The sequence below is a fragment of the Labrus mixtus genome, chromosome 3 (assembly GCF_963584025.1).
Source record: "Labrus mixtus chromosome 3, fLabMix1.1, whole genome shotgun sequence".
NCBI lineage: Eukaryota > Metazoa > Chordata > Actinopteri > Labriformes > Labridae > Labrus > Labrus mixtus.
Genome location: NC_083614.1, coordinates 16,070,200 through 16,097,998, shown reverse-complemented (window position 1 = coordinate 16,097,998; position 27,799 = coordinate 16,070,200). Strand labels below are relative to the sequence as shown.

Here is a 27,799-nt window from a genome sequence, read left to right as displayed (position 1 = left end):
GCATGGGTAAATCAGTGTGTTTGCCAAATCGTTCTCATTTTAAGGCCTTGGTCTTCTGCCATGTGTTAATGATTTCTTTTTAGCCTCAGTGTGCATGTAAGAGAGTTGAGAGCTTTTTGAGTTGCAGAGGTTTATACTTTGATTTTCCATATTTAAGGTTACACATGGAAAAACAGAAGACGCTGCCAAATCTGGGGTAAGTTTAGCTGGAAATGAAGGTTGACCTGCAGGCTGACATCACTCTTATTTATATCTAAATTAGGCTACTACTTTGCTTTGCCTTGGCAAGTGTGACCGTGATGAATGTTAAGCATTTGGAAAGAGTTGTGTGGATCCTGAGGTGGATGTGTGTGCCAGTTGGTATTAAGAACTCTTGTCCCCTTCAGACGATGAAGTGATTTATCAGATCATGCAGGCTCATCTTGTGTTTGTGTATGTGTTTATGTGTGTTTGTGACAGAAGGAGCCCAAGATAGTTGGTAGATATGAGGTCTTAGCTGACTTCCCCGACTAAGCCTGCCCCATTGACACACTTCCACATCTACAGGAGTAGGCAAACTGAGAGTAGCACACAGCAGCTGTCCTGTGGGTTAAATCAACACTGTGCAACGCCCCTCTGTGGGCTAACATGTGGCACCGCTGAGCGGCTGCACAGAGCAGAGCTTAGTGCTACCAACCTTTGCCAACAGTGTATGCACTGATCGTATGGAAACACATGCAAAAGACTAAGAGGATGCAAACGAGTCTTAAGCATTGGCACTCTGGAATATTCCAGTTTTACGTCTCTTTTACTGTTGTGTTTCAGAGGGTTTTTTTTTTATCAAAAAGCAATTTTTCCCTTTCTGACTGTTCATTTAAAGACTTGAAAAGGTAAAAGAAAGAAGTGTTTGTCAATAAAACAAGCCAAAAACCAATGTAGTCACAAAAGATACACAAGTTTATTGCAGAAAAGTTTGTGTTTTCTCACATCCTTCTTTGGTAATCATTTCATGATTTTGTAGGATGGGAGTCACTGCCTTATTGAAACACTTTTTCAAAAAGTTGAAAATGAATCGTATATTTCTGAGAAATATGGAGCTTTCTGCAATGCTACTGTGAGGAGTTTTTATCTGGGTGTGAAACAGACTGAATTAAAAATGATGCCTAACAAGTTACAAAAGCAAACCAGACTATTAGGTATACATTCAAATTTTATCTAGTGTGTTTAACATGCCCAGGATTCTGTATCAATTAAGTTCAACTCAATTTGCTTTTTTAGCATGGATGATTGTCAAGACGATATTGCCAAAGTATCAACAATACAAATACAACAATTGCAACAATTATATTAAAGAACAAGATACAACTGAGTAAAGTGATTTCTACACACAAAACCCATCTAAACCTTAACAATGACACATGATTTGAGCGGTGTAACCGATTTGACCATATCAAAGTCTAATTAATTTATTGAGTTGACTTAAAATGTGATGATCCCTAAAGACTAATCAATTTCATTGTCTGTGTTTTGCTGGGAAACCAGCCATGTTAAACAGTTTATCAGTCTTTAACAGTGATCTGCCTATATTAAAAGTGTGACTTTGACATGAAACAGGATGTTAAAAAATGAGAGAGACTGGGGTTGGGTGGGGGGAGGAAGATCAATAACCTAATGCATAGGCTGTGATGTAAGGCCTTTGTGTTACTGTAATTGCATGGCTTCGTTCTGTGACATTACACACTTAACATTATGATTCCAAAAATATATTGCCCTAAACTACTTTAGAATCAACATTCCCACTTTACCCTCTAATCTTGCCTTGTGGTACACCTCCCTGGATGGTTTTAGACAATTTGTTATTGTTGTTGTTGACATCTCTGCACAAAAGACTTTTACAGTGATTGATGCGTTTGACTGTTTAACACTGTAAGATGAGTTTGTTTTTTTCATAAAACACGACTGACACATGTACAAGAAAGAGCAGCAAAAGATAGGATTTAACGCATTGTTCACAGGGAGCAACAAAATCGACACAGATCAAGTCCCTAAAATGAGTGAAGTTTTGATTGAAGTAAAATGCAAACATTGAACTGTGTGTTGGGCTATTTGTGCATTTCATTTGATCCCAGAAGTCGGAAATTTTGGAGTTTCCGTCTGATAAGTCATCAGGAACGCCCCCCTGAAGTCGTAATTCTGACTCAGAAACTAGTAGCAACTCCATAGTCTGAGATACAATCCAACATGCCTTCTACATGCATCAACAGTAACGATTAAGCTGTAACTATTGTTTTTATTAGGAGCCTAGTCCTCTTTTTGTGTAATTAAATCAATCACACTGAGATGTATCATGCATGATCTATCTTTAGACATGTTTTCATGTTCATTTTGTATGCAGACTATCACGTTGTGTGTTGTAATTGTCAGGTATTAGCTAACAAAAGAAAGGGACTCCTGGTAGCGTCCGTGTTGTTTGTCCGACTTGCAAATGGAACATGGTTGACTTGGGTGTGGCGTCATTACCAGCTTTGAGATCTGAGTTCTGAGGAAAGTGGAACGCACCTTAACTCTCATTAAACCAGACACCACCCCCCACCCCACCAATAAAAGAAAAAAACTTACAATGAGGATTCTAACTATGATTTCTTGGGTTTAAGACCATGAGTAATTCAAGATGTTGGTAATCACTAGCATCTTTAAAAACACACAATTTTGACCAGTTGACCTGACTACTTGTACTTCAACAGATAGCTGATTGTTGTGTCTTTGTAGCCGTACCCTCCCCTTATTACAGGCCTACTTATTTATTTAAAGGTGTATTTAGCTTTGACCTACTAGCCGTAGCTTATATATATATATATAAGCCAAGTGATAGCAGCTTGGTTTACAGATTCAGACAGCCTAACATTATCCCTGCACACAACAATAGCTCTGGGATTGCTCGGCCTATTTATAGCCTGTTCCTATTCACAAATTGATGTTTCAATTCACACAAAGCTCTTCAAACAGATGCTGCCCACACACTGCAGACCCCTTTGAGACGTCAAATCTATCAAGGCTGCTCACATTTCTCAATACAGTTCCTTCAGTGGTTTCAGAGGGAAATCTGTGCTCTGCTGATCTAATATTCATATCAGTTTTACGCTCAAAGTCCAGAGTAAAAAGGGATAATCAACTGTCTGCTGTCTGTCAGTGCATGGCTATAAGTTATTTTTCTCTGTCTCTTTCAGTGTCCGTCGTCCTCTCAGGCTCTTGTTCTTATCTGCTTCACTGTGCTGTGATTCTCTGACAGGTAGCATGTGGCCCCGCCTCAGTGTTTCCGGGTACAAACCTCGCCCACCACCTCACAGAATCCTCGCTTGAAGCGGCTCTGTCACAAGCTTATGCCGGATGAGCTTATTTTTTGAAACTTTGTGAGATGACGTGCCCGAGACTGCATTAAGACCTTCCAGCTGTGCTTGTGCGAGTCAGCGAGTGAGTGTGCAAGTGTGTGTGAGCCGTAATTGAGTTGCTCCAGAGCGGCAGTTGTAATAAGAGGTGTCCCAGGCTGCCTGGAATGAGCTGATAAGCTGCTCGCTAGACCGGGACGCATGCTGCAGGCCACAGGTGACACACACTGCTATGCACAACCACGCACACTCAAAGCTTGTGTGTGATTCCATCTCCCTTGGTACAGCCTCCTCTCACCTGCAGCCCTGTGAGAAATTCATGTGTAAACTCAGTTTAGGCTCCAGAGATTACTGTCATTTAACCTGAAGAGCTGAGAAAGAGATACACACTCCCTATTCCTAAAACACACACCTCCAATATCCACAGCGGAATGATTGAACTAATCTTGAATCTTTTATTCATAGTTTTGCTTTCAGTTATTACAATGTCATTTCCAATATTGATTTTAAAACTATCCAATTTCAATATTATTTAAACACATAATTTACTGGACGCTCATAAACAAACTCTGAACTACAGTAATTAATGAGGTTGTCTTTCATATCCCTCCGATAAGGCTGGAGTTATAAAGTAACACATCATTTCTGTCGCTGGTTACTGAATGGTACATTTGAAAAGAGGCAAGAAGTCATACCTCTTAAGGATTTTTTTTTCTATACTGGGACATTTCCAATCGTCATCCATCCAGTTTTGGTACCTCTTATTAAATTTGAGGTTGTTGGGGAGGGGTGGAGCCAATCCCATGACCAGAAATGATCAGTCACACAGGTTGACATCCTTTAAAACCATACTAACATACAGTATGGTCACAAGCATCTATATAACAAATACAGCCCATACCCCCTCCCTGCACCCAGTACACCTGGTGCTTTGTGTCCAGAGAGGTGGAGGCTGGTTTTCCGCAGCCTAAACACAGGAGTAAACACTGGCCTCATGTCAACTTCAAACGCTCTGAGGATCACTGAAGGAGGGAGGACGAGCAGGCGGCGCTCTTTTGAAGCTCTACACTTGTCTTTTCTGTGGCCTCTCTCTATCCCACCTATTTTCCATCCTTACTTGAACCCTGTCCCTGTCCCCCTTCCTCCCTTTCTTTGTTTTTCCTGCCCCCTTGAAAGCCTCTATAGCCTCCTCCACTTGCTTCATCTAAGACTCCCTCTCCTCTTAGCACAGCGAATTTCATTTTGTTGATTGATAATCAGTGGCTGCCTGAATCCGGTTTGAGTGTCCATTTTTGGAACTGGCAGCAGTCAGATGGGCTCTGTCAAAGACAGCATATGGCATGTGTGAGTGACATGGCATAGTGTGTTGTGCCAGACTGTGATTGACAAACAGTCCAGTCTCTGTTCCTCTGTGTGGGAGGGCTTTCCTCTTTTCTGAACATAAATGAAGTGTTATGTTATTGTCATGATGGAAAAGGTAGCTGTGTGATTTATGCCACTGTTGGTAAAAAAGCAGTTTTCAAAGTTGATTTATTCAATTAACCACTGATAAAATTTGATTTAAAATGTGTTTTTGGTCTGCTAAATCTCTCCAGTGATAAAGAGCATTTTTAAGAGTGAGAGATTGTCTTTTTAGCATCTTCTTTAGCCTTGCACCACCTGAATAATTCACATAAATAGTATGTCATGTAACTGGATAGACATACAGATATATTATATGTATATAATAGCATTGATATTAATCCTGCACTCTCTACCTAGGTGCCCCTCCTTGCCTAAGCAAAATGGAATATTTCAAGTTGTAATTGAAATCTCCAGATTTGAGGTGCAGGTGTGAAATGTCACTCCTGAAAATATCAGGAAGTGAATGTCTTGAAATTGTCTGGATAATGTCAGCGTGCATGTGTGAAAGGGCCTTCAGGCATCATATTAAGCCATTGTAGCGGATAAACACGGATTGGCTAACACAGAGACCAGACTCTTCTGCCAGAGTCATATAAACACAAGTTTGTTCTGGTTCCCAGGCTTGCATCTTGTGTTTCTTTGATTTCCGGACAGCAACTTCTCAAACTAATTTACAGCAGGCAATTTGAAGCTTTGATAAACCCACTGAACAATGTAAACTGTATACCCAATGTATCCAAACCACAAAACAATAGAGTACAGACACTCATTTGTAAACATAGTTTACCTGTAAAGTACTTATGAGCCATGTTCAGGTAAATGCTAGTGTAGCTCCATGTCTGCTGGATTTATAAATCTGACAGCTGTTTGCTAACATGTTAGCTGTATCAACTAAACAGATTGAAATCATGTCAGTGTTGTGTTAACAGACTATTCTTTGGCTTGAGTGAACAAAAAACCCAAGTCTTAAAATTGTCCATGTAATGAAAATATCAAGTAATTAGGATGTCAAATGTGATTATTTTCTTGTAAAAATGAAACATCATATGTTAGTTTTTTTCAGACATATTAAAGAGGTCATATTATGCCCTTTTTGGGGTTCGTATATTTAATCTATGTACCTACTAAAGTATGTTCACAATAGCTAAAGTTAGAAAAAAGTGTCTGTTTTCATGTACTGCCGCTCCATGCACCGGCTCGCTTCTGACTCTCTCTCTAAGGCTCTGAAGTGCCCACGTTCAGAGTCCCCACGTGTGCCAAGTCTGATCTGATTGGTCGGCCTGTTGGCTCTGCCGTAATTGGTCAGTCGCTCAGCACGGTTCTCACGCCCCTTTTACCATATTAGGAATGCAGCCACTTTGCACCTTAGCACCTTAGCACTACTGTGCTACCACAGGCTACGGCATATCATGGGCGTGCTACAGAAGTTAATGGGCGTGCAACATGAGCTGCAGGGCTTGCCACAACGAGCCAATGGGCTTAGATTAGTGATATCACACTGACAAGACGTCACACTGGCAATTTTTTTTCGAGGGGGGCTAGAACCGAGCGTTACATGCAGCTAATGCTACAGCTAACAGGAGGACGTAGGAGAAGGAACTTTGAATTTTTGCACATAGATGTGCCTAAACATGCACAGGACACTTGGAAAACACACTAAAGAGCATATAAAACCAGAAAAAGCATAATATGACCCCTTTAAGAAAATACTGTTTGTTTGCTTCGGCAGCTTTGCAAATGTTTTCACACACTAGCCTTCAGTTATAAAAAAAACAAGCCAGTTAGCCCGTCTCTGTAGGGTTTGATTCAATGGCTGAGGCTAAGAAACAGCAGAGAACAGTGATGGAGGAAGCAATATAAAAAGAGGGAAAAAAAGAGTGACCGAGCAAGAAGCAGAGTGTACATCCCTGCAGATATTATTCATAACAGATTGCAATGTAAGATTAGGCTGTATTGTTATCTGTGTCATCTTTGTCTCATTTTAATCAGCTTTACAAAGTGCAGATGGTCATCTATCGTCATCAAGTTATGTCTCAAGCTTACATATAAATAAGTAATCCCTCTTACGTCAAAGAGTTGTCTCTTTCCTTGTTGATCTTCAAGTTAGCTTTATAAGTTCAGAACCTTACTAACCTGCCTCCTTAACTAGCAACTAATGAATTACTCTTTCCAGTGTAGCCATTTAGCCACAGCACATAGATGTCATGGCAACAGTGGGATACAGATAAACAAACTTCACATGCAGTTTGCAAAAAACAGGCTGAAGCCGCTTGCAGAATCATATTTATACAGATTTTGGTAATATTACTGTACCTTGTCAGTTGACATGGTTGTTTGGCTTCTACTCTCTGTGTGACAGAAAATAAGCAGAGGCCTAACGCTGTGAGTGTTTTGCCACAGTTCAGTCTGACGCCCTTTGGTGGGCGTCAAAGCACACAAAACCAAATTCCTACATATTGTTGCTTTAATTATATAACTTAGAAATGAGAAATTAAAACATTTGTGGTAAACAGAATATTTTGCTCCAACTATAATGTGAAGAAACAGAACAGCTTATTTATTTTCAACTTTTTTCAAGCCTAGTTATCTAGTTTATTTACAAAGCCACCCCTATCGCTCCCTCTCTCCACATGTAATGTTGTTATTCTCAGCCAGCAAAAGAAACACTTGCAGGGATAATTTTATGATCAACAACACTTTCATAAAAATGCCCACGTTACTTTCCACTAATGTTTTATGACTCACTCAACCTACATTTATGGCTTGAACACAAGGTGTGAGAAAGATACCACTGCGAGGAAATAATGTGTTCAAGGCCTTTCTGCCTCAAAGTCAGAAATAGGATGCCTTAAACAAAGCTGAATGTAAGGCTTTTTTTCCAACACATACATGTAGCTTTAAAAACCCCTCTCAGAAGTGTTATACTGTGTGTGTGGAATAAAATAGATTTGGCATACTAAGTTTTTCAGCATTTTACATTGACTGACCCCGTTTGTTTGGAGTAATGAAGAAGGAACATGTTCAAAGAATACTGTAAAACAGAACAATATTGTTAATTCTTTGCTGGTTGTTTCTGTCTTGTGCAGGTGAGAGTGCGATGAGGAGAGCTTTCAGAGTGTGAGGCCATGGGCTGCACCTCGGCCAAGCAGGTGTCGGCCGTGCCCAACGATGAGGAGGGACGCGGCAAGGCCTATAGCAATGGAGACCTCTTCAGTGGTCAGTATGCACACACACAGATGTCAATAAAAGATTCACTGCTCCATTTAAGTCAGTTAATCACTCAGTGCGGACCCATCACCCCATCTGCCATTGCAATAGATTCTCTTCATTATGGCTCATAGGCAGAGTGTTAAGTTCTCCATTTCCCACAATAACTGTCAACACTGCAGTTTTATGGGAGTCATATGTGAAAGTTCATGAAAGAGAGAGGAACTTACCAGTTAGTGAGAGTGCAACAATTACTCTGTGCTGGCTCAGTTGATGTGAATCTCAGTGTTTTAGAGTTTGGAACTGCATGTTACTGTGGAGAAAGGTTTCTAAAGTTTGAAAACTGTATATCTCCTCTCATAATGAGCAGGAGATTTAACATTTTAAAAGACAATCTGTGTTTAAGACTGGAACTGTGTGTTTGAAAGGTGTGTGGATTCAGACGGCAGTGAGGGCTTGCTAAAATACGCCTATGAGTTGCATCAAGAGAATTTGGGGATTTCTTGTTGTTGAAGTTTGTCATTTGTCAGTCTTTGTATACATATATACACACAATATGCAGAAAATTAGAAAATGTAGGAAGAGAGATTGGGGATGATGTGCAATAAATTGTGATAGGTCAGAGTCTTGATCTGTGTGTCGAGGATTTAGCCTCCAAATGTTGAGCAGAAACTGAGCTGAACCAGCAACTACATGTTGAAATAAAACTGAAACAAAGGAAAATAAATGTTTGATTATTTACAAATCTGACATGAAATCACAGCAAGGTTCAAAAGTAGACCCCGCTCCAAAGTCAAAGAGTATTGACCCCATGGATTATTCACTGGATTAGATTGACAAACAATCAACCCCCCAAAATTTCAATAATCCATTATTCATTCTTCAAGAAACGGTCTCTACCTGAGTCCTCTCCTTTTTTACTCCAGGATTTTTTTTTTTAGGAATTTTAAACAGAATATTAAGGTGTTTTTTTAAATTCTATCTGAAAAAAGTGTTAGATTTGAAGATGTCACCTTTGCCTTTGGGAGTCATTTTTAACATACTTCTTACATTTCATCCTGCTGTAGTTTGGACAGTTATGAGGGTCATCCATTAAGTGTAGGGCACGGTTTTATGGTTCAGTCCTCCTCCTATTCATAAGTGTCTATGAACAAGTCACACTGAGTCGTAGCCAACATGATGTCATTTTACAGGATTGATTAATGTGATTAATCCGTAACAAATATAATGGTCCACTGCAGCTCTAGCTTTATTAATTGCTTGCTGGCTGTAGTGCAGTGAGGTACAGAAATAAAAAAGTGAAAGCTAAAGAAGGAGAGAGAGAGAGAGAGAGATGATGGGTGGTGGAGGGATTAACAGCGATTAAGAATTAGGAGCAACACTCTGGTATGACTGCACACAAGCCGATGGACGTGGCAGATGACGATCCACAGGAGGTCTCTCTCTATCATCCCTCTTTCCCTCTGACCCGTCATTCTCCCTCTTCTTCACCCTCTTTCTGGACCTCTCTCTGATTCCTTTCTCGATTCACTCTACTGCATGCCCTCCTCATCCAACCTCACCCAACCTCACCCCTCCTTGGGATATCTCTGTCTGCTCTACTATTTCCTCGTCTTTTTCGAGAGCCACAGAATGATACAGCAGACGAGAGGAGAGATAGGAGGAGTGGAGCATTTTCCTAGAGAGGATAAGAAATGACGTGTTTTGACACTGCTGCTCGTCTCTTTTTCTCTCTCTCTCGCCACAACTCAAGGCTTGTTCTCCTCTTCCTCTTCCTCTCTCTCTCTATTTTGGGTTCCCGTACCCCCCTCCCTTCCTCCTCTTTCCTCCTCCCTCTCTTCCTGCCTCCATCTCTTAGTGTTTCAACTCCCCAGTTCTTTTTTCTCTCTTCTCTGGCACAACATTAGGTCACAACCTTTTGTCCTTTCACCGCCCCTCTCTCTATTTTCCTCCCTCTTCCTCCCATCCTATCCCATGCTCTCGATGTTGGTTAAAGGGGAATTCAGCTTAGTGAAGGCTGGTTCAGGCTGGTGTGTGTGTGTGTGTGTGTGTGTGTGTGTGTGTGTGTGTGTGTGTGTGTGTGTGTGTGTGTGTGTGTGTGTGTGTGTGTGTGTGTGTGTGTGTGTGTGTGTGTGTGTGTGTGTGTGTGTGTGTGTGTGTGTGTGTGTGTGTGTGTGTGTGTGTGTGTGTGTGTGTGTGTGTGTGTGTGTGTGTGTGTGTGTGTGTGTGTGTGTGTGTGTGTGTGTGTGTGTGTGTGTGTGTGTGTGTGTGTGTGTGTGTGTGTGTGTGTGTGTGTGTGTGTGTGTGTGTGTGTGTGTGTGTGTGTGTGTGTGAGGAGGTGGAAGACCAAAGTGACCTGGATAGTGTGGATTAGAGATAATAACATCCTTTCTCGATGCCCCGTTTTCTTCATCTCATCTTTATCCCCCTCTTATCTTTCTATCTTCTTCACTTTCTATTTCCTCTTTTTGTTTTCATTATTTCAATCAGTGTCACAAACTGTGTAGTCATTCTGTCCTGCTAAACTCGTCACCCTTTCCAACCTGGGTCAAACTGCCTCACTGCATTCGGTGTACTTCTCATGATGGAGGGAGGAAAAGATTAGTTGGCTTGCCTTCACAAACATCTAAACCCACAGCAGACTGTGTGTGTGTATTTGTGTTTATAAATGTTTGCATGTTGTAGATCAGTCTATGTATTAAGACACTTCTCGCCCTCTTCTCACACTGATCCACCTCAAACATGATTGTCTGCCCTTGTGTGTGTACGTGTGTGTCCCAGTTTTTCTTACGGCCTGCTCTGTCAGACCTTGTTCACCAATAACACCCCCCCCCCCCCCCCTACCAGTCCCTTTGCACAATTACCGGAAGAGTCTGAGCTCCATTACACAAACATTGAAGGATGCAGAAGGAAAATAGCAACACTTTCCACAACTTCATGCTATTGATGTCTACAATCAACACAGTCAGAGCAGATTGGAGGGGGCATAGGGAGTGTGTGTGGTTCTGTATGTTTATCTGATTGCATAATAACATTTACACACAACATGGTGGCGTACAGATTTCACTATTTGTTCAAGGATTTGTGCTGAGCAGCTGGGTGATTTTAAGGTCTGTTCTGTTTACAGAATCCACTGCTACTGCCCGCCTCATTTTGAATATAGTGTTAAAACAAAGCAGGTATTTTTCATTGATTATTAAAGCAAAGGCATCTGCTAAAGGATCTATGGCTTGTTTTATACTCCCAGAGAATGAAAACAGGATGGCTCAACAATGATTTATTAGTGCCAGACAGAACAGCTGGCACTTGAATGAACTGAGATTTCTTTATCAGTCTGCAGAGTCCTTGGAAATATTATCACACACAAATGAAAGAGAGCAGTTATACATCCTTGAATGAACTTCTAACGCATAATAGTTCAGAGGATTCTCTCTCAGTCAGACATGAAAAGAAAGAACGAAGTAAAAAACAATGGTTCACAGCTAAACAATTAATTATAAATCTATCGTTAATTATAAATCTATTGTTAACCCATTATGAACTATCGTTCATATTAGTTCAAAAAACCCTCCCTGAATGTCAACAGAGTGACATAAGTGTTCAAGTACGTATGTACACTACGGTATGCACTTAATAAGTTTACACACAGACCTCTCCTTCATGTAAAAAACTGGAGCCTGTTTCTTTTTTAACCACAGCTTTTCAAGTATAGGAATCGTTTACCCATTCATAATAATCATGTTAAGCTCTTGACCATCCTTGATTGTATTTGTTGTCAGCTCGGTTGGCGTTTCATGTTCCCTGAGCAGTAAGAGACTTCTGCATCTCCATCTGATATCTGTGACTTGTTAAATACTTTTACAATTACAATCAAAGCTACTATACCAGATGCATGCTAACATCCTCTATATCCAACAAAACGTCATCCCATTGGCTCAGATACCAGTCATCATCATCTTTAAAATGGGCTGCTTTCATTGACATTTTTAGGTTACAGATCCAGCCGGCCCAAGTCTTTTTAAGTTTGATTGAAACTCAAGATGTAACTAATTCCATTTCTGAGGAATTATTTGCCCCCTTTCCCTTGCGCAGAGCATTTAGACCTTAATGATCTTATTTATTGATGCTACTGTACCATGGAGGCAGCTAAATGTGTCCAGCAATTCAGTACAAAAGAAATTACACCTAGAGGACAACGTATAGTATCATATTGTGTCCTATTGTATCTTAGAACAGTTGGGGGCCTTAATATCAGCCTGATATATCAGGCTATTCACAAGGGATGTGAACCTCTACGAGTCTTCTAATTGTATGTTGCAGTGAGCACTTCTCAAAGTAATGGTGTCAGGTTTATATGCACATTTTTTTAGATATTTGCTTCTGAACTGATTCCCCCTCGACGGATGTGATTGCGTGTTTAATTTAGTCAGAGATGAGACTTGTGTTCAGGTGTAAATGTCACAAACAGGCGGGGGATGATGGCCTGGAGCCAGAGTGGCTGAGAGGGAGGACACTCGGCAGGAAGGACAGAATGACATAGCCACAGGCCAGGCAGGCTGGCTACAGCACACGCACACACACGCACACACACACACACACACACACACACACACACACACAAATACAATCGCACAAAGATAGAAATACATCGACACTATCACACACACCCAAAGATGGCTATTGAAAATTTGCTGATTCATAGACCCAGCGTTATCTAATATAGAAACATACTTGTACACACACACACACACACACACACACACACACACACACACACACACCCCTGTGCATAATGCACTGACTGTTAATACCTTCAGGTCAGTATGTAGCTTTGGTCTTTAATCAGAGATAAAAAAAAAAAAAAAAACATGTCCACATCACAAAATCACAGCTTCTTAAAATAGTACTTGACTCCCAAAAACCCTTGTCTGGCGTGATGGTGTGACGAAACACCCTTGTCGTTCCTTGTGACAGTGCCTCCAGTGCAAACACACACACACGCACGCACACACTACTCACACAGCATGACCACTTTTTGCTCCTGTTGAAACTTAAGAAAAAGCCTGTGATGTGATGAGTGTTGATTGGCGTAAGCTGGGTCACTTTGATCTATGCACGCCCGTCACATTAAGCGCAGTGACGATCCTTAAACATTCAGCTTTTTATAGGGAATCAGGGAGAAGCTCACCCAAATCATAAGATAACACTTTGTTTTGAAAAGTCCTCTTAAACAGCCTTTTAGATTTATTAATGTGGCCCACCGCAGTAGCTAATTGTACACCTCCCTAATCATATGCATCCACTTTAATGTTCAGGTTGTATAGCTTTAAATTTATGTGGATTGCCCCTATTATAAATGGGCTCTTAATTCTGTTTCCTTCTGCAGTAACTGAATGTGCTGCATGTTTACAGAAGAGGACTCACTTTGGAGGGCCTGCGTAGTGTAATAAAACCGTTTGTGTGTGTCGGCGTGTTCGGACAGGAGCTGTTTTGCTCTGACACGTTTACATTCCTGACACAAACAGAACGGCAGAAAGTTGCCAGCATTTGTTTCTTCTCTTTCCCTTAAATGAGCCAACTTTTATCCCTTCTCTTTCACTCTCTCTTTCAAATGATTTCACATGCGCAGACCTGTGCAGCCCATGTTTGGCTTTACAGTGAGGTTTTTGCACATGCAAGAGTTAGACGCACAGGTGACTTCACACGTGGGAAGGCAAACACACACACACACCCACACACACACACACACATGATCCAGGTGGATTGTGACAAACAGAGTAGAAGGAGGAGGGGGTGCGGCTTCAGCTGGGTACAAAGTGGCACAGACAGACTCATTGATAAACAAACAGACTGCTGATAGAGTGAGGGCAAAATACAAGAGTGCAGCAGATAAGGCAGAGAGGTGGCAGTGTGTATCAGTGTCTCAGCTTCTTTATCGGGTAAATGTCCAGCATCCAGGTAGTCAGCAGAAAGCCACTGTGCTGTTATTGTTCAAGGTTAGCTGGGGTTTGTTCTTACGTAAAGGTGCTGTATGCAGAGTTTTTAGACTTTCATATCCATTACATTGCTGTCAGATTTAAGGTGGTTTTGCTGATTATTGTGTGACATAAGCACCTGTGGGAGTTGTTCTTCCTGTTATCGCTCTTCTAGTTCTGTTACGTGTAGTAATGCAGTTGTGTCAGGATCAATAGGGATATGCCAATTATCACTCCCTGAATTATAGTTCTGCCACTTCATTTTTCTGTCTAAACTTTAGTGTGGATGTTTTGTATTATACAATAGAGCTGGGGAAAACATTATTATTATTATACATGTCAGTGTATATTGTCTCCCTGACTTGTGTGATACAATTATTGAATCACTGGGGCTAAATATAGACATTTTTCAGAAAAAATATGGCATGATAAACGTTGTTCCCTGCCAATTTGACTTACTGTGTCACTCCACACAGGGGCATTTATGACATGAATGGAAGTTTACTGGCAAAAGAAGAAGTTGACAGCAGGATAAAAGAAGAAGACAGCAGGGCGATGTTAGACAGCAGGGGAAAGTAGTAAAGAGATGAAAAGAGGTCAAACACCAAGTTGCAGTTAATAAGTAGCCAAGCCCTCCAGAGAGGGGCGTGGTCAGACACAGATCACTCACATTTAAAGCTATATAGATACAGAAACAGCCAGGCTGAATTAGAGGGGTTTGTAGGCATGATAAAATACAGGAGTGAATTTTTAACAAGAGACTTAACATACATGTGTTGGGGACCTCTCAGACGTATTTAAACTTGTTGAAAAAGAGTATAATTTGTGACCTAACTTTAAGTCTTAATCAATTAAACTTTAAATAACAATAAAAGTGCTTTTGATGCATCTGTGCATTCTCACTCAAGACATGTTTGCCCTGATCAATTTTGTCCAAAGATATCCTGTTCTGTTGACAAACTGATTAGTTGAACGCAAAATAAATCCGTGGAACACTGAAAAGAACTTTACTATATGTTATTTTGAACAAACAACACGTTTCGCCTGTAGCTTCCTCAGGATCGCCCAGCACCAGCAGTTGAACCTCTTGCTATATGTAACTGGTTGTTGCATCTATTTGAGCTATATGGGTTCAAAACACTGAATTGCACAGTGTAATGCAAATAACCAGAACTATGTGAAAGATGCAGAATTCATCACATCAGGCCCTAATTTACACAAAAGTGATGATGCATAGTTTTGGGGGTTGTGCCGTGCAGATTTGCAGACGTGTTACCTTTTCATGCCACTGAGTTTGTCTTGAAAACTCTGTCTAAGCTTTCTATGTAGTCTAGCAGCTTTCTAACTGATCTTTAATCCCTTCTTCTTATCTGTCCCATTTTTTCAAATACATTTGTATTCCCTCTAACTGTCTCTCTGTTCATACTTTTTCCTCGCTCAGATAAAAAGCTGTAGCTAAAAAGGAAAGGAGATGACTTGTGTCCTTTGTATACCTCAGCTGTCATGTACCCTTTCTGTATTTTCAGGTTCTAGTCATCAGGTTACCTTGGGTATATTATGTTTTAATTCAATAGTATAGTCATCATGTCTGTGACAAAATGCAGTGAGAATAAAGGCAAAACAAAATGACAAAGTGTGAAACAAAGCTTGAGACAAATTTACATTTTGAAAAACAAAATGAACAAACCCTTTTACCAAGCGCAAAACAAATTTACAAGATGTGGAATACTTTTACAAGCGCTGAGCCAAATTTACAAGCGGCAGAACACTTTTACCGTTACAAATGACAGAATCTTGACAGAAAGGGAATGTACCAAATGCTGGACGTGACCAGGAAGTGCATATCTGGTCCTTCTGTCTCATTGGTGTCCTTTAAAAGTTCTAGAGACCGTCCACACGTAAAGGAAAGCTGACTAATCCGGCTTAAATGAGTTCCACAAAACGTGCAAAACATCTTTCTGTCACCACAAACTCTGTATCACTCCATATCACTGTTCGCCACCTTTCCACCAAAACAATCAAATGACCCCTTACTCAATCACTTCCGGGTCACTTCCGGCATTTGGTACATTCCCTTTCCGCCAATATTCTGTCGTTTGTAAATTTGTTTGGTGGCTGGTAAAAATGTTCAGCCACTTGTAAATTTATCTCAGCACTAAAAGTGTTTCACATCTTGTAAATTTGATTTAAAAAAAATGTAAATTTGTTTTGTCCATGGTAAAGGTGATTTGGTTTTTAATTTTGTTTATAAATTGTAAATTTGTAAAAAAAAATAAAAAATTTGTCTCACATTTTGTAAAAGTGTTTCACACTTGGGAATTTTGTTTTGTACTTCCCAGCCACCATAAAGGAGACCTGATTTGACTTTGTTCAGTCATCATGAGCCTTTTAGATCAAATTGAACAGAGCGAAAGGAAGGAATCTGTTTTTGTTTAGCGGAAGAAGCCTGATAAATACATGTCATCATTTATTTCTTTGCTGTCTCTCTTCCTCCTTTAATCATATCTCTTCATTTTTTTCTGAACCTCTCTCTCTCTTCTCTCTCTCTCTCTCTCTCTCTCTCAGATGAATACAAGATGAAGGGAGTGGAGGAGGTGAAGTACATGAGAGGGGATGAAAACCGGGTGAATGCACGCAACCAGGAGAACCTGGTGAGACACACACACACACACACACACACACACACACACACACACACACACACACACACACACACACACACACACACTAACTCCAGCTCCACTGACAACCCGTCATCCAAACATAGCCTCAGACCTTTTCCTGACAGTTTATCAGCTGAAGCAAACATGCTCGTGTTTGTGTCCACAGGCAGCTCCGTCAGCCTCGACAGCTCCCACATACACACTTATTCTCTGTTCTACACAAGAGAAAACACACAAAGAAGGCACATCACACGCAGGTAGGGACAACATGCAGGCGTGTGTGGAATGTGGGGGCCGATCTCTTGGTTGGTTTGACTCCATCCTGTAATCCATGGACTCTTTACCTTCAGTGAGAAGTCATTTTTGGTATTTAAAACTTGCATAAGTAAACTAGTAATCCAATCCATCTTGCACATTTTACCTTCAATTTATAAAGCTTTTGCATATTAACCTCCTTTTTTGACACACAAAATGGCTTGAAAGTGCAGTTTTGTTAAACACTGTTTGTGTCCAGAAACAGACTGACTGGCGTCTGAGAAAGCGGTAAAACAATGACCAAAGTCACTTTAAATCCTGATGATAAAGAAAAGCTGTGTTGCACTATCACTGATTTTCACTACCACATTTTAAAACCTGGCTTTATTACAGTTACAAGCTACAACCATGAGGGTCTGCACCTCCTGTCCTCTAAAATTCAAGGCCAAATCAAAGATTAACCATAGGAAAATTAGAATAGATAGTACTTAGAGAGTAGAGTAGAATAGAGTTTTTTTTTATATCTCTTGAATTCAGCAGACACACACACATGTCAGCTGCCCAAGTTGTTGAAATAGTTGTTGTTCAATAAAATACTGGAAGACCCAACCACATTCTACACAGACGGAAAGGAGGTCAGCACAGCTTCCACATGTGGTCCGACCTGTATTTGTTTCCTAACACTTGTCATCATCACTGTTGTTGTTTCCTTTGAAAGATTTCAAAATCACCAGCAGAAACGAGCGCACACACACACACACACACACACACTAACACACACACTCACTTAACACATACACAGAACGAGGGGTGAAGGTCCACATTGCAATATTTGGGGTTGGTGCATCAGCATATTGTTTATAATATTTATATTTTACTGTTGCAATACACTGTGTATGACCCTGAAGAAGGCCACAAGCCGAAACGCGTCAGTCTAATTTGTTAATTAAGTTGATCCTTCATGCACCTTGTTAGTTGGTGAAGTTGTGCCAGAACATCCTGCTCTGCTTCTGCAGGACACTGTGCACAAAGCTTTAAACAACATGGAAGGTTTGGTAGCAAACCATCATCAGATCTGACGCAACAGTTTTATCAGATCCACATGAGCTATATCTGTGCTTGATGTCTTATAGCTGTTGTGCAATCAGTACCAGCTGGGCGAGGACATCATTTGATAACGCAGATGTGACGTTTGCTTGCAGTGGAGGGGCTGTTGGATGACACAAGTTGTTTTTTTCCCTGAATTATCAGCTAATAATGAAAACTAATGGTGTTTTTGTGTCTTTTCAGGAGAAGAGTAATGTGCATTACAAAGGCAAACAGCAGAAAGAGGTCAATGCTGCCAACATCAAGTCTAAGTAAGTGGACTAGAATCTAATGTAAATTTGTCTGAACTTTTCTTTAAAAAACAGCTGTGTTCTGTGTCCATTAGTATACTTCTGTGGTGTGCTAATATTAAAATGTATGAATAAAGTGCTATTTTCTGCCTGTCTTTTTGTGTGTGTATATTAGGATGTTGTTTGCTGCAAAGTAATTAGCCATTGCACGAAAGGCTGGGTTAATACTGTATATAGTAATAATTTAAGTTCTCCCACAGGCTCATAACAAAGACAGATTTCTTATACTGCAGAGAGTTGTGCGTGTGCGTGTGTGTGTGTGCGTGTGCGTGCGTGTGTGTGTGTGTGTGTTTGTGTGTGTGTGTGTGTGTGTGTGTGTGTGTGTGTTTGTGAACACACTGATGTACTGTGTTGGGGGTGTAATGGAAAATTCTCATGATGTATTTGTTGCCCTCCTTCTCTTCTTCATCTCCTAACTACAAACTTCCTCTGCCCCTCCTCTCTCTCTCTCTCTCTCTCTCTCTCTCTCTCTCTCTCTCTCTCTCCCAGTATCCACACATCAGAGAGCCAGCAGGAATTCTTCAGGATGCTGGATGAGAAGATTGAGAAGGTGAGGTTGGGTGTGTTTAAATATATATACATGTGCATGTATCTGGTTAGCACGCCTATTAGAACTGGCCGAGGGGGTCTCAGAGCGTTTAAAGAAACAGCTGCGTCTTAACATTTAAAGAGACAGGCTAGTATAGAAACATCCATCAGTTCACATATTCAGCAGTCCATTCCTCATGTGTGAGGGGGAGGAAGAGATCAACACTGCAGTAATGAGCTCTCATTCTTCTTACTAAGCCACTTGAATTACACACGTGTTTCTGACTATAGATGTCGTTGAACAGTGAAATGACATTCAGCTCTTCTTTGTTTTTGAACCCTGCAATCAATCAAGTGTTTATTTGTGGTGGTGGGAGAAGTATTCACTTTTTCATAGCTTGAATTAAGTAATACAAGCGTTGCAGAAAGAGAGTCATTTTAGCTTATTATTTTAAGGAATAGATACTTACATATGTTTTCATTTTTATTTTGACATGTTGAGTAGTCCTGGTTATGAAACTGTAGACAAATATAAACCGTTCCCCAGTTCAATAACATCTACGAGGTGTTCAGCTTCTTTCAGCTAATTAGTTTGAGTTTTATCCATCAACTCCACGTGCTGGAATCAGCCATTGAAAAAACTCTGGAAACTCTCTCGAGTCAGTAAAGGTCAAAAACAGAGATAAGATAAGATGTGTATTGCCATTTGCACAGGTACAGGACAGTACAGGTACATGGGGTTCTACAAAAGTAAAAAAAATAAAAATAAAAAAAATAATTAAATTAATTAGAAAATTATTCAAACACCTGGAGATATATGATTTCCCTGATGGCGGCTTAAGCCCTTATTTGCAAAATGACATCTAAATATAGCTGTCAGAAACATGTGGTGCAGAGTTAAAAAGGAAAGATCCTCTCTATAAAAAAATGTCATTGTTGAATACATTTTTGATTCCAATTACGGTGAAATGAAGCTCAAGATAAACACAAACTTTATGTCTCAAAGGCAGTCTTCTACTTTTGGAGCAGCATCTTTACTTTTTAACTACCTTCAAACACTGTTTAATAGTGTATTACTAATGCAGACTGTTTGAATGCTTTGTTTAAGAGAGGAAGAGTGTAGAGTTAAACATGCTGTTAGTCCGCCCCTGGAGAGGAAGGGAAAGCAATAAAGTTGTCTCCTCTTGATGGAAGAAACAAAACAACAGAACTGCCCACCTGTCAGCACTTTGCTGCCTCATCCAGAGTTTGTTTTTTTCTATGCCAGAACTTGCAAATAGACTAGAGTTTGTGTAGACATGACTGGAGTAACAGGTGCATGGTTTTCTTTAGCATGCAGACAGATCAGTCAATTCAAGAAGATTATTACTGACTACACTCAGCTGGATTAAGTTAGATGACAGAAAACATGGCAATTATCCACCTTTCTTTATTTCTCTGCAGGGGCGAGACTACTGTTCGGAGGAGGAGGAGGAGGAAGATGGGACATAGCACAGAGGCCCCCCCCGAGATTTACCCCTACAGAGAGCCTCACAGTGTGTGTGAGTGTGTGAGTGTTTGTGAATGAGTACATGTGTGCTTATGTGTGCCTGCGAGAGAGAAAGAGAGCGTGAGAGAGAGAATTTAATCAGTGTTTTACCAATGGGGCGCTGATGTGATGAGACACTTTATGTGTTGGTATGAGCATGTGTGTGATTTTGAACGTATGGTAAAGATAGTATTTTAATAGAAAGATAGAGAGTTGGAGTGTGAGAGAGAGAGAGAGAGAGAGAGACAAAATGGGATAAAGGACACTTCAGAGTCTCCTGCCCTCCCTTTTTAAGAGTGTCAGGCCTTCAGGCCCCTGGCAGACAGATGGAGGTGGAAGTGCGATGATGGGTTCTTACAGATGAGGGAGAGATGGAGGAGGATGTGACGGTGGAAGGGCACACATCGCCATGAACATGGAAAAAAAGGACTAGACACGGTCACAGAGTTATATCCTCAAGCAGGACAACATCCCTCCTACTGTCCCTCCATATCCCTCTGTCTGTCCAACCCTGAAAATATAATCCCAGCTATTGGACAAAGGAAGGCCCAAAAACGGAGGCCCGGGAAGTACAAAAGTCTTTGTGCGATATGTGGTGAAGCCCCTCAGAGGAGGCAGAGGAGTTACCTACATCACTAGGATCCATTCTGAACTTTTTGGCCTGCCTTCCTACAGCCATGGAGGAGGAAATATGAGTGTGTGGAGAAGACATCTGTGATATTTTAATAAGAGAGAATAAAGAGCAAGCTGGCCATTTAGAAACTTTAAAACTCTTCCTGCCTTCTGAAGTCAAGGACTTTTTTTTTTAAAACTCTGTTCTGCATTCACTTTTTTCAGTTGTTTGCCTCCTATTTTGTGATGTTCTTTTCTCTTCAGTTTATTTTTTCTTCTTGGCTTCTTTCTTAATGTATCATCATAATGTTATTATCATCCCCATCACTGCAGCAGGCAGACTGAAGCTGCATAAGTTCAGAGCATCTGTGTCTCAGCTCCATGCATCCTCCTTCACAAACTCCGACACAAACACATACGTGAGTCTTTTTTATTGTATATACGTCAACACACACTCATTCAAACATCAACCTGAGCAAGTACATTTACAACAAACAAGCACACACATTATATCATCCATTTCATTTCACCAGCAGCCTGTTATGTGCATCTATCAGAAGTGTTCTGTACAGATCTACTTCTGCTTTGGTTCAGTGTTCTCCAACATAAACCCACAGAGACACACACACACACACACGCATACACTCCTGAGCACTGAAGAGGAGGGTGTGTGGATGCCATTTAGACACAGACCTCGTCACATTTTTTTGTTGTCATCTTTACTGGATACTTCCTGTTGTATTATTTTGAATACTTTTTTCTATTAAAAAATAAAAACAAAGATGCTCCTATTTTGTGTGTCTGACTGTGTATTGTGTGACTGTGTGTGTGTGTGTGTGTGTGTGTGTGTGTGTGTGTGTGTGTGTGTGTGTGTGTGTGTGCTCGCGTGTGTATACGTGTGTGTATGTGCGTTTGTCTATGTGTGTGTGTATTAAATAAGCTGAGTAATGGAGAGGTGTAATGCTGGCAGTGTAATAAGGAGTGTGAAGGCATTCTATTTTCCTGTGGTTATGCTGCCTAGGGCTGTGCAGCCAAAGCAGAAGAGTGACTCAGAACACACCGAGACTTCAATTCGCCACCTGCTGGCACAATATGAGTACTGCAGTCTAGTTGACAAGTCAAAAAAGTTTAATTCCAGCCACAACTGAATACATTATTTTAAATGATCTATTCGTTTTTTTTGTGTGAGTTAGATTTTTTATATTTGTTAGATTAGGATTATATATTTCATTATAAACTAATGAAAAAAGATGGGGAAATTAACAAACATTTTTTTTTTAAATATAGCTTTCTAAAGTTCTGTTTAACCTAAGGGTAATAGTTTTTACATGTTTATATAAACTTTATCTGGGGAATGAATGTCATCTAGGTCAGGCCATCCTTAAATCACAGGCAATGCAAAGAGCTTTTCACCAACCAATATTTTTATATTGGTAATGGATCAAATGAATGTATTTTATGTAGAGGGGGTAACTTGTAGTGGAAAACTCACAGACAGTTATCAACCTGAAATGTGCTTGTCTCCTCAGCTCTGTATACCAGTATTAGCGTATTGTTTTGGTTTGTTTATCAGGCCTGCAGCTTTAATGTGTAATAATCAATAATTACAGATCAAAATATATGGCTCAGAAATTGTGTGGGTTATTGTTGGAAATCCTTTTTTGTTTTATGGCCCCTTATAGGAATACATTTGATACCCATAAGAAAAAGGTATTAACGAAAGTTGAAAGTAGATCAATTTCCCTTCAGTTCAATATTTGATTTGGAAAACTCCATCTATGGAGCCAGCATAGTTGTAATCTTTCATAATAAATACAGACGCCAATATTTTTTTATGGCTATGACAAATTTGACAATCAGGGAATTGATAACTGAGCAACTTTATTGCACAAATGACTGAGTGTGTTTGTAGTCTATGTAAAAGCTCTTCTATTTGAATCCATATCTGCTGCAAAGCTCAATCTTATCTGCACCCTGTGGGACTGGATGCCACAAATGCGCTCATTTTGTGTCAATGTTGATTTCCACATTATGAAAGCCACACTTAGTAGCCTGGCTGTTATACTGTTAAACTGCTTTTTTACCTTGCATGACTCACTAGCAGGGGCACATCAGGTTACAATCTGCAGCCGCTGTGCTCAGCAGCAGCATGAAAGGGTCCCTGTGGGCCAATGCTCGCAGCAAGGCTCTCCCACACAGAGAAATAAATGTGTGCTGAAGGCAGACAGAAAGAGAGGGAGGTGGGCGAGGTATGAGCGAGAAAATTAAGGCGATGGAGGAGGGAAAGTGAGAATGTGGGAGGGAGGGAGCGAGGAGGAGACGGATGTTGCCCGTTAACCTCAGACAGGAATATGGGCAAGAAAATGTTCTTTCCACCCTGACGCAAGTACCAATAAAGATCCCCCTCCTCCCTGCTTTCTATGTTTGTGAGTGAAATAGAACCTAAAGTGTTAGAGTCCTTATTAGGGTACAACATGTTCTTGGCTGCTAGCATGATCTAAGTCTAAGTCTTTAACTAAATCCCAGCCACACTTACATCAATAACTTAAATTTGTCCCATTTATATCAGTGTTTTGTTTTTCCTACTAAAACTTTGCTGATGTCACTGATGCAATTTATAGATATATAGCCTATATATTGTATTTAAATTGTTTAGAAATCACTTTGGTTTTGTGTTTGCTATACTACAATACACTCTAGAATTGTTCCTATTGTTCACTGTTATCTATGATGCCCTTTAGCTTAGCTCCAAGGTACTTTAGCCCAGGAGCTATTAGCTAGGCTAACATGCGTCTACTTTAAGCTAGGCTACCTTTGAGCAGGACTCTATGCGATTATATTAACATAATATATGGATTCAACAATTCTTATTTATGTGGTCCACTGAAGCTTACAGCACATTTAAATAGAACAGGTTGGAGAGACTCTGTTTTTTTTTACTACTGAAGAAAGCTGTGACTGCAGTCAGAGTTGTCACACTCAGTTTACATTTCTTACTTTTTTTTTGTCATTTCTACAAATCTGACACATTTCTTAAGTCATTGTATCAAGATAAAATGAATCAAAGTGAAATAATAAAAGATAATATATTAAGTTCAAAGTTTAATGTAAAATATATATTTAATATGATTTGTACAGAAGCCCAAAGTAGCAGTTCTTTCTATTATCCGTGCTGATACAGCTACATGAACAGTTGGTTACTGTTTTTTTTCATGAATGTAAAGATGTCTTGTCTTGACCTTACCTACCCATACCTCGTTATTGAGGAAGCTCATGTGGGTTGGGTGTTGTTTTGTGTTGTGGGCGGGTCGTGGGATGGAGACTCCCTCTACTGTGATGGAGGAGAGCTCATCTTGGACAAGGTATAAATTGATCACACCTGTGGATGTTTGAAAAAAAAAAAAAGCCTGTTCACACGCTGAAGAAGAGCCTTGGCTCGAAGCGTTCGTGTGGCAATTAAAATACAAAATTTGGAGTGCTGTCCTTTTTCTTGTCTTGACCTTAACCCATTATTGTGAGGTAGCTAAAACAAAGGTTTTTTACTTTGTTACTTTAAATAACAGATCGGAATTTAATTCCAGCATGCCAAAATGATTTCTATAAATGATAACAAAGGATTTAAGCTGAATGTGTCAGAACAAGCACCATTATTGATAATAAACCAAATATGAGGCAATACATGAGTCACTGCTCTGTTGTGGATTCTCTCAGTCCCTACAGACATGAAGGATTAAATCGGAAGTGATTCTCTTCAATCTAAAATAATAATTGCAAACACAGTCATCCTCTGCTTCTGCATTAGTGTGTGAATGTGCAGTACGTGTGGGAGCAGTAAAATGTTCCTGGCTGGTTAGTGAAACCACTGAATCAACAGAATTGTGCTCGTCTGATAATTAAATACTCACTTTTAATTAGCTGGCAATTGCATTAATCCAAAATGTTGCTTCTTTTATATTGCCAGGTTTACATAATGAGGGGGAAAATCTGTGTCTTTCCCTGTGTGCGCATACATGCAAACATTGCCCACATAGAGAGAATGAGTCAACTGAGAGGCAAAGGGATGGATCTGTGCCTGAATGCCCAGCAGGCCTCTGTTCAGTGTCTTAACTCTCTCCAGCAGCTCATAGCTGCCTAAACTTCCTCTTGCAGCGCCTAACACATTTATTTAGAAATGTGGCAGCAGCAGCCTCTTTACCATTCTGCCCTAGCTCAGGGTGGAGAAGTAGAATTTCCCCATCCATCTACAGCAAGGATATTCTTGAGTGTTTTGAATCAGCCTAAGAGCTTCTCTCTCTCTCTCTCTCTCTCTCTCTCTCTCTCTCTCTCTCCAGCACCCATTTGTATGTAAAGCCTCTTCATGCAGATCCATACTGTGGATTACCTTGGCAGAGAAGCAGCTCACATGAGGCCAACGCTTTAAGTAGTATGGATGCATTTGCATTCGTAGTGCACATCTACAAGAAGTGACCTACTTAAATCAGACGATGCTAATTTTCAAGTGTGAACACATCTTATTTCATATATGTACAATCTTGCAACCATGTAATTACAGGTGCAAACATCACAGACAACTCTGATAAATTAAAAGCTCGCTTGTGGATTCCCTGCATCACTGAAGTGGTCTGCAGAGTAGGAAGGATTGAAATGGATTCCCGGAGATACTGATTGCTTTATGGCTTTGCAGTCATATTGTATTATACTGCACTGTGCCAAACTCACATTCTAGCAGTCAGCAGGAGGAGTACAAACGGTCCTGAGGATACTGAGGCAGGAGATATTTAGTCACATGCATTGGACAGACTCAACAATCAATCATCTGACAAGGGTGAGTGGGTTTTTTTCCCTCAAACTGCTCGCCAGAAGACAGGACATTGTTTGTGATGAATGGGTTTGGGAGTGTAAGAAAAGAGAGACATCTCCAAGGATAAAACAAGAGCACCATCTGCTGGTTTTGTTTCCCATGACGCTGACACACACATGTAATGTGTCCCTCAGAGAGCTCTCTGTATGATCAAGCACTGTCAGTTGGAGATATACATCACTCTGGCAGCAGTGAAGGAGGCATGAGGTCATGAGGTCCTTCTCCACCAAACAACCAACACCTCACTGACACACGTGCATAAATCAGTTTGTGTGAATTACAACAAGACCAGGCCTTTCCTTACCTGAGATTATTTCTTTCCACTTAGCCACACTGAGAGATTTGCAACCTAGATTTTCTGACTTTTGACACTCAGAGTGTTTTTGTTCATTAGGTTTCCATTATGCATGTTAGTGTATGTAAAGAAACAGCCTTGACACTGGCTCAGTGTCTGTAAAACCTTAGATATCCTAAAAAAGAGAATAAATCTTTTAACTATTGACAGTTTTTAACAACTACACTTTTGCAAAAATGTTTCACATACTTTTGTTGGAGTTTTCCTTATTATTTTGTCATTTTGAACTTAGGAATGAAAGATTTACCCTGCTATTTAGAGCCTGAAGCTATGCTTTCTTTATAACCACAGTTCCACTGAGCGAAAGCTTTGGCAGGTCTTAAAACATACATTTATCCCAAACATATCTAAAAATGAAACAGTTCTGCTCCATAGTTCAGTTGCAGAGAGACAAATGGCTGCATGTCAGATCATAACCACAATTACAAAGCAGATGTATATCTATAACAGAAGAGGGAGTGCATGAGCCATTTGAATAACGAAGATGTATAATAGACGTCCCGGTGTTGAAGACTGATGCTGGGCCAACAGGGTGAGGCGGTTATTTTGAGAACTGAGAACTAACTGCAGAGTGGAGTGACTAACAGGAGACATAAAGTCATTTATTTATTTTCATTTTGGTTGAAAGCTAAACATTCTGTGTCTAATTTGATCAGCCTGTGGCCCTCAAAGATTCTGTTTTTGTGCCATCAGCTGTTGACGCTTGTTGATATTGACCTTCGTCTTAATTTGAAAGCTTTATAATGGTAACCTAGGCTATAGTTTGCAAATGTTAATGTCAGAAACCTTAACACAAGCAGAGATTTTTTGTGATGTATTGCCATTGTTCAAGCTGTTATTTTTTTGGGCAAGTGTGTGTAAGCATGTGCGGAGGGTTGTGAATATGTGGTGGCTTTCTTGTGTCGTTTTAACTTTCTGTTGGAAAGCACTAGAGGGAGCTAATGGATTACTGGGACAGATTGTAATCATTACTCTCACTTGTCCTCTGCCTGTCTGTCATCTGTGGTGACTTTAAACACAAAATAACTGTGCACATGGCAGTGTCTTCTCTGTACCTCAAAGAAGAAGGTAAGCATTACCAGCTGGCAGATCCTGACTTAAATAAACAAAGTTCAGCTGAGACCTGGACAGAAGTGACCTGGCTACGATTTCTGCTATACACTGTAATTAAAAAAGATTTCTACAGGGTTACCATAATCATATGAACACAGAGTATAATGTTATTACTTCATGCAATGCATAGACAGCAATCTTTCAAAGTGGGGGGTATATCATCTGGGACGTGCCTACATATCCTACAAGAAATATTTACAATGTTTTAATTTGATTATGTTTTGGTTATACTGTATATGTGTGTGTTACATGCCGTAGTGTTGTGTGTGTGGTTTTGTGTTTTCTCTCCTTCCCTCTCTCTCCTGTGTGTGCTCCCCAGGTGTTGCTCCTCAACCTGAGTGTGTCCAGCCATACCTGTGGCAACTTAACAATCAGCAGCCAACCTATAAAGAGCAGGAGAGCAGGAGAGGAGGTGGCCTGTGGGTCGTTGGACTGTGTGTGTGTCTTTGACGTCAAGAAATTTAGTGTGATCCTTCTGTGGAATCCTTCTGATTAAAGCCTTATTGTTATATCTTGATTGTTAGTTTTGAAATGTG

General features: G+C 40.3%; 1 protein-coding gene across 2 annotated transcripts in view; it reads left to right on the top strand.

Moving 5' to 3' along the window:
- The window catches only part of zgc:92140 (uncharacterized protein LOC447854 homolog), a 28,447-nt gene extending 6,722 nt beyond the window's left edge, over positions 1 to 21,725 (top strand). For both annotated transcript variants that reach the window (XM_061033296.1, XM_061033295.1), the window contains 5 exons: positions 7,856 to 7,985; positions 16,517 to 16,602; positions 18,160 to 18,227; positions 18,756 to 18,816; positions 20,238 to 21,725. In XM_061033296.1, the coding sequence (XP_060889279.1) occupies positions 7,895 to 7,985; positions 16,517 to 16,602; positions 18,160 to 18,227; positions 18,756 to 18,816; positions 20,238 to 20,285 (354 nt within the window). In that variant the 5' untranslated portion in view covers positions 7,856 to 7,894 and the 3' untranslated portion in view covers positions 20,286 to 21,725. The remainder of the gene's footprint in view (positions 1 to 7,855; positions 7,986 to 16,516; positions 16,603 to 18,159; positions 18,228 to 18,755; positions 18,817 to 20,237) is intronic.
- The last annotated feature ends 6,074 nt before the right edge of the window (positions 21,726 to 27,799 follow it).